Source organism: Silurus meridionalis, chromosome 20 (assembly GCF_014805685.1).
Source record: "Silurus meridionalis isolate SWU-2019-XX chromosome 20, ASM1480568v1, whole genome shotgun sequence".
In the NCBI taxonomy this organism is placed as follows: Eukaryota; Metazoa; Chordata; class Actinopteri; order Siluriformes; family Siluridae; genus Silurus; species Silurus meridionalis.
The window spans coordinates 495,001-507,500 of NC_060903.1; the positions used below are offsets into that span (position 1 = coordinate 495,001).

The 12,500-nt window shown below is 43.1% G+C and overlaps 3 protein-coding genes across 6 annotated transcripts in view; 2 read left to right on the forward strand and 1 right to left on the reverse strand.

Annotated features, from left to right (window-relative positions):
* The window catches only part of atr (ATR serine/threonine kinase), a 19,724-nt gene extending 15,799 nt beyond the window's left edge, over positions 1–3,925 (reverse strand). Inside the window, exons 1-7 of one of the 3 annotated variants that reach the window (XM_046876126.1) lie at positions 3,822–3,925; positions 3,626–3,723; positions 2,588–2,679; positions 1,790–1,942; positions 521–1,398; positions 285–445; positions 1–128 (exon numbers count right to left, since the gene is read on the reverse strand). The exon at positions 1–128 is cut by the window's left edge and continues 31 nt beyond it. In XM_046876126.1, coding sequence (XP_046732082.1) covers positions 1–128; positions 285–445; positions 521–1,398; positions 1,790–1,942; positions 2,588–2,679; positions 3,626–3,681 — 1,468 coding nt within the window. In that variant the 5' untranslated portion in view covers positions 3,682–3,723; positions 3,822–3,925. Of the gene's footprint in view, positions 129–284; positions 446–520; positions 1,399–1,789; positions 1,943–2,587; positions 2,680–3,625 lie in introns of all 3 variants that reach the window. The other 2 variants (XM_046876125.1, XM_046876127.1) reach the window with 2 other exon arrangements.
* zgc:110269 (probable flap endonuclease 1 homolog) lies at positions 3,911–9,413 on the forward strand. Its single transcript, XM_046876135.1, has 11 exons — positions 3,911–4,105; positions 4,359–4,431; positions 5,431–5,530; positions 5,629–5,683; positions 5,792–5,853; positions 5,936–6,072; positions 6,354–6,414; positions 7,849–7,978; positions 8,155–8,302; positions 8,446–8,581; positions 8,989–9,413. The coding sequence occupies exons 1-11, from the start codon at positions 4,024–4,026 to the stop codon at positions 9,037–9,039; spliced, it is 1,035 nt and encodes a 344-aa protein (XP_046732091.1). The 5' UTR covers positions 3,911–4,023; the 3' UTR covers positions 9,040–9,413.
* Positions 9,414–11,315: 1,902 nt separating this feature from the next.
* agfg1b (ArfGAP with FG repeats 1b) overlaps positions 11,316–12,500 on the forward strand; it is a 9,344-nt gene continuing 8,159 nt past the window's right edge. Inside the window, exon 1 of one of the 2 annotated variants that reach the window (XM_046876133.1) lies at positions 11,316–11,714. In XM_046876133.1, the coding sequence (XP_046732089.1) occupies positions 11,548–11,714 (167 nt within the window). In that variant the 5' untranslated portion in view covers positions 11,316–11,547. The remainder of the gene's footprint in view (positions 11,715–12,500) is intronic. The other variant, XM_046876134.1, reaches the window with a different exon arrangement.

The following is a 12,500-nucleotide window of genomic DNA, read 5'->3' on the forward strand; positions in this document are numbered from 1 at the left end:
TAACTAATCCCTCCAGAACACATACACGCTGTTCGACTCCATCACATGCCTCCAGCTGTTTGATCAACTCCTCCATCCGATCATCTACTGCAGCCCACACCTCGCTCCTGCTCCTCATGTCCACATGACTGATCTCACACACACACACACACACACACACACACACACACACACACACACACACACACACACACACACACAAATATAAATAAAGGATAAATTAAAAGAATAATAATAAAGTGAAAGTAATTAAAAGAGAGAGTCAGAAGGAGGTTCATTCAAACCCAAGCGGTTCTCGTCTGGATGCTGTGGAGAGAGACAGGTGTAATTTTTTTGCTGGAATCTCCTCGTCAGCTCCACTGAGCTCCACACACTCGTTCTGCACTTCCTGTAGAGCTGCAAGACCTTCGGCCTTCAGTGCAACACACAGGAATCCCTCCACATACTGCACATAAACACATTATTATTACTATTTGTTGGTGGTGTTATTATTGTTATTATTGTTATTGTTTTTGTTTACCTCCTGCTGTTTCCGAGCTCCAATGTTGGAGATCAGGGTTCTGCAGATGGACGTCACTCTCTCCTTCCGGATCGAGGTTGCGGACTCGTATCCTGAGGGCACGTGCTCCAGGACGAAGCGGAAAACCTCATATAGCGCCATCCTCACCTCCGTATCCTTCATCCTGTCCACAGCCCCTCTGATGACGAGTGTGTGCACCAAGTCCATCAGCAGGTCCAGGTGGACACGCCCGATCCGCACGTGTGCGTCCTTCTCCGGTCTGAACACGCTCCCTGTCAGTGCCCGAAACTCTGCTGCGCACGTGCGCACGTCCGATTCCTCGCAAGAGACGAACGATTCCAGGAGGGACAGATACGCCGTGAAAAAAGTCTGCTCGTGGTTGACAGGAAGTCCCCCCAGGTTCACGATGCGTCTCAGCATCGCCATGGAGACAACTTTTAACTCCGGGCCGGCATTCATCAGGACGAAACAGGACGCGTCCCAGATCTGTCCGACTTCCCTGGGAAAGAAGATGCCCTGCAGGATGTCAGTGAGGACGCTCAGCGTGGTGGATAAGAGCGCCTGAGAGGACGCGGCTGAGACGAGGTGGAGGACGGACGGTGTGAGATACAGGGCGCGATGAGACGTGCTGACACTGAAACGCTGCAGCGATACGGGCCACTGCATCCGGTGTGTGTCGGGCGTCCTGCAGCAGGTGTGTGTGAGATCCTGCACTAATCCTATCAGCTCTCGAACCAACACTCCGAATATCACGGGGCACTTTGCTCGGAACAGGTGGAGCAGGGAACAGAGGACCGAGACGATTTTAGCGTGCAGAATTCCGCATTCCGGAGCGGCGGTGATGCGTAACACACGCATGATGATCCACTTACTGAAATCTGAAAAACAGAGACTGTCCATCAGAACACTCTGATTCTCACTAGGTGAAGAGTACTGACAGGTGAGGAGTACTGACAGGTGAGGAGTACTGACAGGTGAGGAGTACTGACAGGTGAGGAGTACTGTACTGACAGGAGAAGAGTACTGTACTGACAGGAGAAGAGTACTGTACTGACAGGTGAGGAGTACTGACAGGTGAGGAGTACTGACAGGTGAGGAGTAATGACAGGTGAGGAGTAATGACAGGTGAGGAGTAATGACAGGTGAGGAGTACTGACAGGTGAGGAGTACTGTACTGACAGGAGAAGAGTACTGTACTGACAGGTGAAGAGTACTGACAGGTGAAGAGTACTGACAGGTGAAGAGTACTGACAGGTGAAGAGTACTGACCGCTGCAGTCACTCTGTACTTCTCTGTACTGTTCTGCCTGACACGTCGGGTTTATAAACATCAGCGAGGAGGATTTAATGATGTGCTGGATGAAGTCCAGGAGCATGACGCACGCCGGTTCTGACCTGCTCTTCTTAGAAAGTTCCAACGCCACTGAAAACACACAAGCACACAACACACACCCACACACATTTATTAGAGAATTCTATACATCTGCATCTTCTTTTTATTTCAGTTCCACACACACATTTATTGATAATAATAATCAGATGATATTTTGTTGAGTGTGTTATTGTGCTTTATGACTCTGTTCATGTGGTATTGATTAACTGTATGAAATGATTTAAATGTAGATATTTTCTGGCTCCATATGTAAATGTACTTTAATGCACTGAAGAATGCAGGAAGAGAACGATCTCTAAATGCACGTGTGCACGTGTCTATCCTACTAGACTTCCCACGTGCACTCTGTAGGTGTGTTTTGTTTGGGTTTTGCGATCTAATTGATAATGTCAAATTGCACAACAATTACGGTAATATTGTAGACGATATATATGGTGCACTGGACAGGTACTAAAGAATAAAACTCTACAGACATGTTCAGATATTTCTGGCCTTCAGAATTAATGTATTACTTAATAACATGCGCTTATTTCAAGTGTTTAAACTGAATTTTCATATGTTTAATGCTACTGTCAATGTCAACTGTGTTAATAAGGCATGAATAGACTTTGCATAAATAAAGGAAACCAAAAGTAATTTGTTTGTAAATAATAAAACTGTATTCTGTTTTCTTACCCACTTCTACATCAGTCAGGATTCTGTCAATGAACTGACACAGGATCTGTCTGGGTTTCTGCACAGCTCCGTTATACTCCTCTGAGGTGGCGCTGAAAAACACTCAGAACTGTTTATTCCTCTGTGATCTGGACACAATCACTAACACACACAGACACACACACGCACACAGAGACACACACACGCGCACACACACACACACAGAGACACACACACACGCGCACACACACAGACAGACACAGACAGACAGACACACACAGACACAGACAGACACACAAACACACACAGACACACAGACACACACACAGACACACACACAGACACACACACACACACAGACACACACACACACACATACACACACACACACACACACACAGAGACACACACACACACACAGACACACACACACACACAGAGACACACACACACACAGAGACACACACACACAGAGACACACACACACACACACACACACACACACAGACAGACAGACACACACAGAGACACACACACACACACACACAGACACACAGACAGACAGACAGACAGACACACACGCAGACAGACAGACAGACACACACGCAGACAGACAGACAGACAGACAGACACACACACACACACACACACACACACACAGACAGACAGACACGCATGTAGACAGACACACACACACACACACACACACACGCAGAGACACAAACACACAGATAGACACACACACGCACACACAGACAGACAGACACGCATGTAGACAGACACACACACACACACACACATACACAGACACACGCAGAGACACACACACACAGAGACACACACACGCAGACAGACACACATGCAGACAGACACACACAAACACACACAGAGACAGACACACAGAGACAGACACACAGAGACAGACACACACACACACACAGACAGACAGACAGACAGACAGACACACACACACACACACACACACACACACACACAGAGACAGACACACATACACACACACACACACACACACACACACACACACACACACACACACACCTCGCTAGCTCCTGAAGAGCAGGAATCATGGCAGACATCTCTAACCCCGGCTCCATTTGAACTTCTGACTAAACACCAGCCCACAGCGACCTGAATGACTAATAAAGTGTGTAAAGTGAGAAACTGAATTATTAATAAAAACTTATTCAATAAAAATAAACGGGTTTTTTATTCCAGTCAGAAATCACATTTATACACCGAGCAGCTGATGCGCGCGCACTCCCTCTCCCTCGCGCGCTGCCGCTCAGTCCCGTTCAAACCTGTTCCGCTCTGAGGACGGTGGCCGGGAAGGGGTTCCTGCTATTAACGAAACGCGATGCTGCTCACTTCCTGGATGTGTTCAGTTCTGTTTGTTTTGTTTAATATCATCCGGGTCTTTTTATTGATCTCTAATTATAATGGGAATCACGAAGTTATCCGATTTGATTCGGGGGGATGCTCCAGCTTCCATTAGTCACAAAGAGATCGGAGATTACTCTGGTAAATCCTGATATTTTACTCAATTAACCTTATAATGTACACTATTAATACCCTGATCTACTGATCTACTCAACCAGATCTACTTTAAAGGCTAGATCACTGAACAGACCATCTTCAATACATCATTAAAGGATTTCTGGTTAGAAATGATGATTATTGTTCATGTCAATTATTCCCTGGTTGAGTCAAAGAGCTGAACTGTTAACAGATATATTATTAGATCACCATTAATCATCATGTCTGTGTGTTGAAGGGAAAATCATTGCACTGGACACCTCGATTATTGTGAACCAGTTCCGTTCAGCTGTCCCTAATCTCAAATTAAGGTAAGTAATAATAATAATAATAATAATAATAATAATAACAATAATAATTGATTAGTAATAGAAGAGTATCTGTGAGAGTGAAAGGGAAAGTTTATAGGACTGTGGTGAGACCTGAGATGTTGTATGGATTAGAGACAGTGGCAGTGAGTAAAAGACAGGAGGTGGAGCTGGAGGTAGCGGAGCTGAAGATGTTGAGATGTTCGTTGGGAGTGACGACGATGGACAGGATTAGAAATGAGTTTATTAGAGGGACAGCGCATGTAGGACATTTTGGAGACAAGGTGAGGGAGGTGAGATTGAGATGGTTTGGACATGTGCAGAGGAGGGACATGGGGTATATCAGTAGGAGAATGCTGAGGATGGAGACACCAGGAAGGAGGAAAAGAGGAAGACCAAGGAGGAGGTTTATGGATGTGGTGAGGGAAGACATGCAGGTAGTTGGTGTAAAAGAGACAGATGTAGAGGACAGGGGGGGATGGAGACGGATGACCTGCTGTGGAGACTCTTAATGGGAGCAGCCGAAAGAATAATAATAATAATAACACGAGGTGGTTAAAAAAGGTTCGAGACTAGTTTTGTACCATGCCAACAGATAGCAGCACGAGGCTGCACGCACAGTCACAGGGAGCACCGACCTTCATAAGTCAGTGTGTTAAGACATCTCCTGTGTACATGGGGAGATGTGCGGCTGGTGCTATTCTGAACACAGGCGTTAACCTGTCACAAGCTTCTCCTCACACGTGAACACATAAATCCTTCAGATACAGATTTAAGATGCTTTAGTTCACTTTTGTGAATAAATCAGAGAAATAAACACATGCCTCTGTCTCTCTCTGTCTTATGTTTCCTGGTATTTATCTAAATGTATTTGTATTGATAAAGTGGATTAGACTGCATTTTTACTTGTCTTTGTGTTCCTTAATATATTAATAGTAATTTAAACACATAAATTTAGATAAAATGATTCCAGTAACAGAGCTGAATTGTGTGTTTGTGCAGTTTGTTGGGTGTGTTCTATCGCACACTGACCTTTCTGGAGCACGACATCAAGCCAGTATTTGTGTTTGATGGAGATCCTCCTGAGCAGAAAAGAGCCGTGGTGAGAATCCAGACACTACGCTGACACACAGAGCACCAGGGTTCAGCTTTACTTTCAAAATATCAGAAGCACATTTTCTTTTCCTTTTCATCCTTCAGCTGGAGAGAAGAGCACAAAGCGCAGGCTGGAGCAGCACACAACGCCCTCACACAGGTATGTGTGTGTGTGTGTGTGTGTGTGTGTGTGTGTGTGTGTGTGTGTGTTATTTTCATGTAAACGTTTGATGATCTGCATCAGCTTTACTCCAAATCCGTCCCTCAGTGTCCTCCAAAACAAAAGAGTTCCTGCGTCTCCTCCAGCTCCTGGGTGTTCCATGCGTCCAGGTAACTTCTCACATCTCCATCACAGCCTCTGCTGAGTATTTATTAAATATATAATAACTCTCTAATAACTCATGTCTCTCAGGCTCCAGGTGATGCCGAGGCATGCTGTGCTCAGTTAGTGAGGAGCGGTGTGGTGGACGCAGTGGCCTCGGAGGACATGGACACGCTGGCGTTTGGAGGAACGCTTCTCCTTCGCCAACTCAACGCCAAGAGGCAGAGGTGAGGGAGCGCTGGTTCTTTCCTTCACACCACTTATTCACCATCACTGGTGCTTTTACTGTTTCTGATCTCCTTTCATCTTTTCTACCTTCTGAAATCTCACTCTCCCTGACGATCCTCACTCACCAGTTCATGAGTCCACATGTAGCCTGTATTTAAAACGCTCTTATTGGAGATATTTGGTATGAGGTGAATGTTAGAAACCCGACGCAGATAATGTTTTTATTAATGTTCATGTGTTTATTAATAAATAATCCTGGTGTACTGTGTGGTTCTCTCAGTGAGGTGATGGAGTTCTCTCTGCCAAAAATACTGCAAATCCTACAACTCACACAGGAAGAGGTACCGCAGTGTGTGTCGTGTGTTATATTTATAAACATATATATACACACAACTGGTAAAATAAGTATTGGACGTGTCACGATTTATCTCAGTAAATATATTTCTAAAGGTGCGATTGACATGAACCAGATGTTGGTAAGAACCCACACAATCCAAACATACAGAAATCACACATCAGCTGCTTCAGTCCCAACTGATGATCAGTACAAACGTGTTCCTTCACCAAGGTTTCACAAAAGAAACATCTCATGATGGGTAAAAACAGAACAAAGGACCTTCACAACCTTATTGTTACAAAACAAACTGGTGGCATTGGTTACAGAAGGATTTCTAAACTTCTGAATGTTCCAGTGAGCACAGCTGGGGCAATAATCCAGATGTGGAAATGTGGATTTGACAATAAACCACCTATGACCAGGTGCTCCTCACAAGACTTCTGACAGAGGAGTAAAAATATCAGAAGAACCCAGGAACCAAGGACCACTTATGGAGAGCTTCAGAAAGATCTGGAATTAGCAGGTACAGGTTTAAAGAGAACAATAAGTAATGCACTGAAGCTCCATGTCCTGTGTGCACGTTCACCATGAAGACTCCACTGCTGAAGATCAAGCCTGTGTGAACGTTCACCACGAAGACTCCACTGCTGAAGATCAAGCCTGTGAAATACTGGGAGAATAAAGTCTGGGCAGATGAGATCAAATTGAACTCTTTGGATGCCATAAAACACACCATGTTTGAAGGACACACGGCACATCAGCCCAGAAACACCTGACCAACAGTGAAGTGTGGAGGTGAGAACATCATGGTGTGGAGCTGTTTTTTAGCATACGGTACTAATGAACTTCTGCATCTACCATGATGATGAAGATGAAAGGAGGGTGAACATTTCAGCGAGACGAAGATCCTAAAACACACAGCTGAGGAAACTCTTAACTCTCAGAGAAATAAAATAAAGCTGCTGGAATGTTCCAGCCAATCACCTTCCTCAAATCCCATTAAAGATCCACAGAAAGAACTAAAGATCAGAGTTTGGAGAAGAGGCCACAGAACCTTCAAGATGTGACGAGTGTTTGTGTAGAAGAAAGTGTTAAAATCACACCTGAGCAATGCGTGAAACTGAGTTTCTCCACACAGGAGACGTCTTGAAGACGTCATTACCAACAAAGGCTTTTGTACGAACTATTAAATAAAAAAATAATTTAGAAATATATTTACTGATTAAATAATGACGTGTTTATTATTTATTTGACCTGCTGTAAGTACGTGTTTATTACACAGTGTGAACGTCAGAGTCGTCTGTTCATCCAGGACGAGTGTCAAACAGAAAACCACATTTATACTTACAAATATACGCATACAAACTAACACGCATTCCTCTGTGTGTGTGTGTGTGTGTGTGTGTGTGTGTGTGTGTGTGTGTGTGTGTGTGTGTAGTTTGTAGATCTGTGTATTTTATTAGGATGTGATTATTGTGATAAGATCGTGGGTTTGGGGCCGAGTCGAGCGCTGAAGCTCATCCAGCAACACCGCACTATAGAGAACATCTTACTCCATATCAACGGAAGGTAACACACACACACACACACACACACACACACACACACATATATATTCACACACACTTATATACTTGTGTGTGTGTGTATGTATACATATATATATATATATATATATATATATATATATATATATGTGTGTGTGTGTGTGTGTGTGTGTGTGTGTGTGTGTGTGTGTGTATACAGACACACCCGGTTCCTGTATGTTGGCAGTACCAGGCTGCCCGCAGGTTGTTCCTGGAGCCTCCCCGCTCTGATCCTCCCTGTCTGCAGTGGTGCGAGCCCAACGAGCAGGAGCTGGTTAACTTCCTGTGTCAGGAGAAACACCTCAGGTACATCAAACCAACACACACACACACACACACACACACAGTTTTCTGGTTGAGGGAACGGTGTGATGCTTTGAGCACTCGGTGTGTATATTAAATACCCACACAGTGAGGATTATAGTCAGTGGTGTGTGTTGTATGTTTAGTGAGGAGAAGGTGCGAGGGAGGATGAAGAAGTTCCACAAGAACCTCATCTACAGGAGGAAAGAGAGAGAGGAGAAGAATAAAGGAGGGATACAGACACGTTTGGATAAATTCTTTCGTGTAACACGGAAAAGACAGGTAACGTCTCGGATAATCAAAATGTGTGTCTGTCTGTCTATCTGTCTCCCTGTCTTTCTCTCTATCTATTTGTCTGTCTGTTTGTCTGTCTGTCTGCCTGTTTGTCTGTCTGTCTGTCTCTCTGTCTGTCTGTCTGTCTATCTGTCTGCCTGTCTGTCTCCTTGTCTTTCTCTCTATCTGTCTGCCTGTTTGTCTGTCTGTCTGTCTCTCTGTCTGTCTGTCTCTCTGTCTGTCTATCTGTCTGTCTATCTGTCTGCCTGTCTGTCTCCTTGTCTTTCTCTCTATCTGTCCTTCTGCCTGTCTGTCTGTCTGTCTGTCTGTCTCTCGGACTGTTTCTCTGTCTGTATATTTACAGATAAATGTATTGTGTATATACAGACAGACAGATGATCTTTCTGTGTGTTCAGTCTGTAGAAACAGGAGGATCCACAGTGATGAAATCCCTGAAGACTGAGTGATTGTGTTGGTCTGAAGCCCTGATGATGGACAGAAGTGGAGAATTTCTGTGATCATGTTGTTAATTGAGTTTTGTTCATTTTGTTGATGAAGAATTTAGTCATGGAAAAGTTTATTATTTTAGTATTTATTTGTTTTTATTATTCATTTTAATTTACGGTTCATGAGTCCAAAGCTGCTGCTCTTACAGCACAATATATCTCCTCTAATCTCTTTCTGTGTGTGTGTGTGTGTGTGTGTGTGTGTGTGTGTGTGTGTGTGTGTGTGAGTGTCACACACAGACTCAGACACACACTGTTATATGATGCATAAGATCAGGGTATAGAGGTTTTGTACATTATGTTGTAAATAAATAACTTTTGCCAGACGAACTTCACAACAGTATCATTTATTTAAAAAACTAAATGAAATGCTAAAAATTTCGAAGAGTTTGAAGAAGAGTTAATTTAGATAAAACAATGTATTACTTTTTAAACCTATGATTATAAAATTTAATTATAAATATGACATGCGGTACAACAAACCATTACAATGAAAAACAATACAAATTTCTAGTTTCAGTCATTTCTGTCATATTATAATGAAGTAATTATATATATAATTTATAATAAAGTGTAATGTTATAGTGTCATGATAATGAATGCTTCCGGTGTAGGGGCTCTGCTGGACACAATAAGATCTGGATAAAAGTCACATTTTCATTTTAAAGCTTTTATATTATAAGGTAAGTTTTATGTACACAAATGTAAATGGTCAGAAACTATGCCCAATATCTTTCATTTCTTAAACACGACTTAAACATTTATTTAAAAACTTTACAAGAACCTTTAAGTCTTTCAAGCAAACAGAATTATGGATAAACTCAAAGATCTAAACTCCTGTTTTTTACTATACCAATACTTTACACTTATACTCTTCCTGCTTTTATTTTCTTTCTTTCTTTTTTCCTTCATTAATTGTGGATATTATGTAATGTTGCATTATGGTATGAATGCTAAATGTTTCAGTATATAATAAAAAAAAATCACATAAATACATAAAATGAATTAATAAATATAGCTGCAAGCAGCGATGGCGGGCCCTCGCACATTTGTGTATCGCTATACGGTGCCCCCCAGAAAACAATGCACGGTGGGCAAGTGCATCAAGTGGGTAAATATCAGTGGACTATTTTATGTTGGTACTGACCCATTTGGGGACTGTAAGTAAAAGAAACCCCACATTTTAGACAAACGGGGGCGCTAGTGAGCCACTTAAGAGACACACCCTTGTCCGACCTTTTTGTCCACACCTAACAGCCGACAAATGTGATGTATGTGTCAAATTTCAAGTTAATCTAAGCACGCCAAAAGCAGTAAATATGCCTGAAATAAAATGTAAGTTTGACGCGTTGCCATGAGAACAGCGTTCGAGATAACAAAAATCACTTTGCAAATTATCATCTACAATGTCTCGCCATCATGTTGATTACGTTTGATGTCAATCGCATGAATATCCTAGGAGGAGTATTTAAAAGTTCACCACATGCACTTATAAAACAAACCAAAATGGCTGACTTCCTGTTGGGCGTAGCTCATAGTTTAGAGGGCGAAAGTTGTTCGGCTCGATGAGATCTATATGCATACCAACTCTCGTACATGTGCGAACATAATTGCCCGATCTGTGCACGAATGTTTGGTTTTTAATTCCAGGGGGCGCTACAGAGCCCCCCTGCCACGACAAAGGACTCTGACGTGTGTGCCAAATTTCAAGAGTTTTCGAGTATGTTAAGGAACCCCAAATGTCCAATGTGTGTAAAAAAATAATAATAATAATAATAAATTCTAAGGAAAACAATAGGGCTTCACACCTCTGGTACAGGCCATTCTGACCTGGTGCTCGGTGCTCGGGCCCTAATAAAAAGACCCTGCTGGAGAGTGAACACCTGCACTCCAGTCCACGCGAGAGATTCTAAATCTCGCGAGAATTTCGACAACAACGTGTGTTTTATTGATTTTTTTATTTGAAAGGATTTTTCACAGAAGAGCAGATGACATTAATTAAATACTCCACTGAGGTTATTATTATTATTATTATTATTATTATTATTATTATTATTATTATTATTATTAATTACAGTCCTGTTCTGTATTCTGGAATCAGCTGATATAAAGAGACAGTGATTAGTGTCTTATTAAAGCCACACCGCCGCTCCTGCAGGGGGCAGCAGATCGCTTATTGTCTTTACATTTCACTACAGAAGAACATGCGTCTAAATGCGGAAGTAGCAAATCCTCCCGACCCCAGTGCACTACTTAGGGCGCAAAAATACAGCAATCAGCACTCTATCTAGTGCACTAGGTATGGATTAGAGAGTTTTATTAGGACCGAGCCTTGTGTTCCCTTCCACACACACACACACACACACACACCCGGAGGGAGCAGAGAGGAGCAGAGAGGAGCGGCAGTGTTTATGGTGCTGTAACAGCGGGTGTCATTAACACTGTATTAGTGCCGGATTGGGTTCCATCATGGCTGCGAGCGTGAAGCGCAAACAGGAAGAGAAGCACCTGCAGCTGCTGCGGGAGATGACCAGCCGCCCCGCCAACCGGAAATGCTTCGACTGCGAGCAGCGCGGCCCGACCTACGCCAACATGACCGTGGGCTCCTTCGTCTGCACCACCTGCTCCGGCATCCTGTGCGTCTGCACCTTCATCACCATCATCACTATCATTTGCACCATCATCACTGTCAACTGCACCCTTATCACCATCATCTGCACCTTCATAACCATCATAACTATCATCTGCACCTTCATCACCATCATCTGCACCTTCATAACCACTATAACTATCATCTGCACCTTCATCACTATCATCTGCACCTTCATCACTATCATCTGCACCTTCATCACTATCATCTGCACCTTCATCACTATCATCTGCACCTTCATCACTATCATCTGCACCATCATCACTATCATCTGCACCTTCATCACTATCATCTGCACCATCATCACTATCATCTGCACCATCATCACTGTCATCTGCACCTTCATCACCATTATCACCATCATCACTGTCATCTGCACCTTCATCACCATTATCACCATCATCATCATCTGCACCATCATAACCTTCATCACTATCATCTGCACCTTCATCACTATCATCTGCACCTTCATCACTATCATCTGCACCTTCATCACTATCATCTGCACCATCATCATCATCTGCACCATCATCACTATCATCTGCACCTTCATCACTATCATCTGCACCATCATCACTATCATCTGCACCATCATCACTATCATCTGCACCATCATCACTGTCATCTGCACCTTCATCACCATTATCACCATCATCACTGTCATCTGCACCTTCATCACCATTATCACCATCATCACTGTCATCTGCACCCTTATCACCATCATCTGCACCTTCATAACCATCATAACTATCATCTGCACCTTCATCACCAT

Coding starts and splice junctions, on each gene's coding strand:
- zgc:110269 (XM_046876135.1), top strand. CDS start 4,024: ATGGGAATCACGAAGTTATCCGATTTGATTCGGGGGGATGCTCCAGCT. Junction 6,073..6,353: donor CTCAACGCCAAGAGGCAGAG/GTGAGGGAGCGC, acceptor TGGTTCTCTCAG/TGAGGTGATGGAGTTCTCTC. Junction 8,303..8,445: donor TGTCAGGAGAAACACCTCAG/GTACATCAAACC, acceptor TTGTATGTTTAG/TGAGGAGAAGGTGCGAGGGA.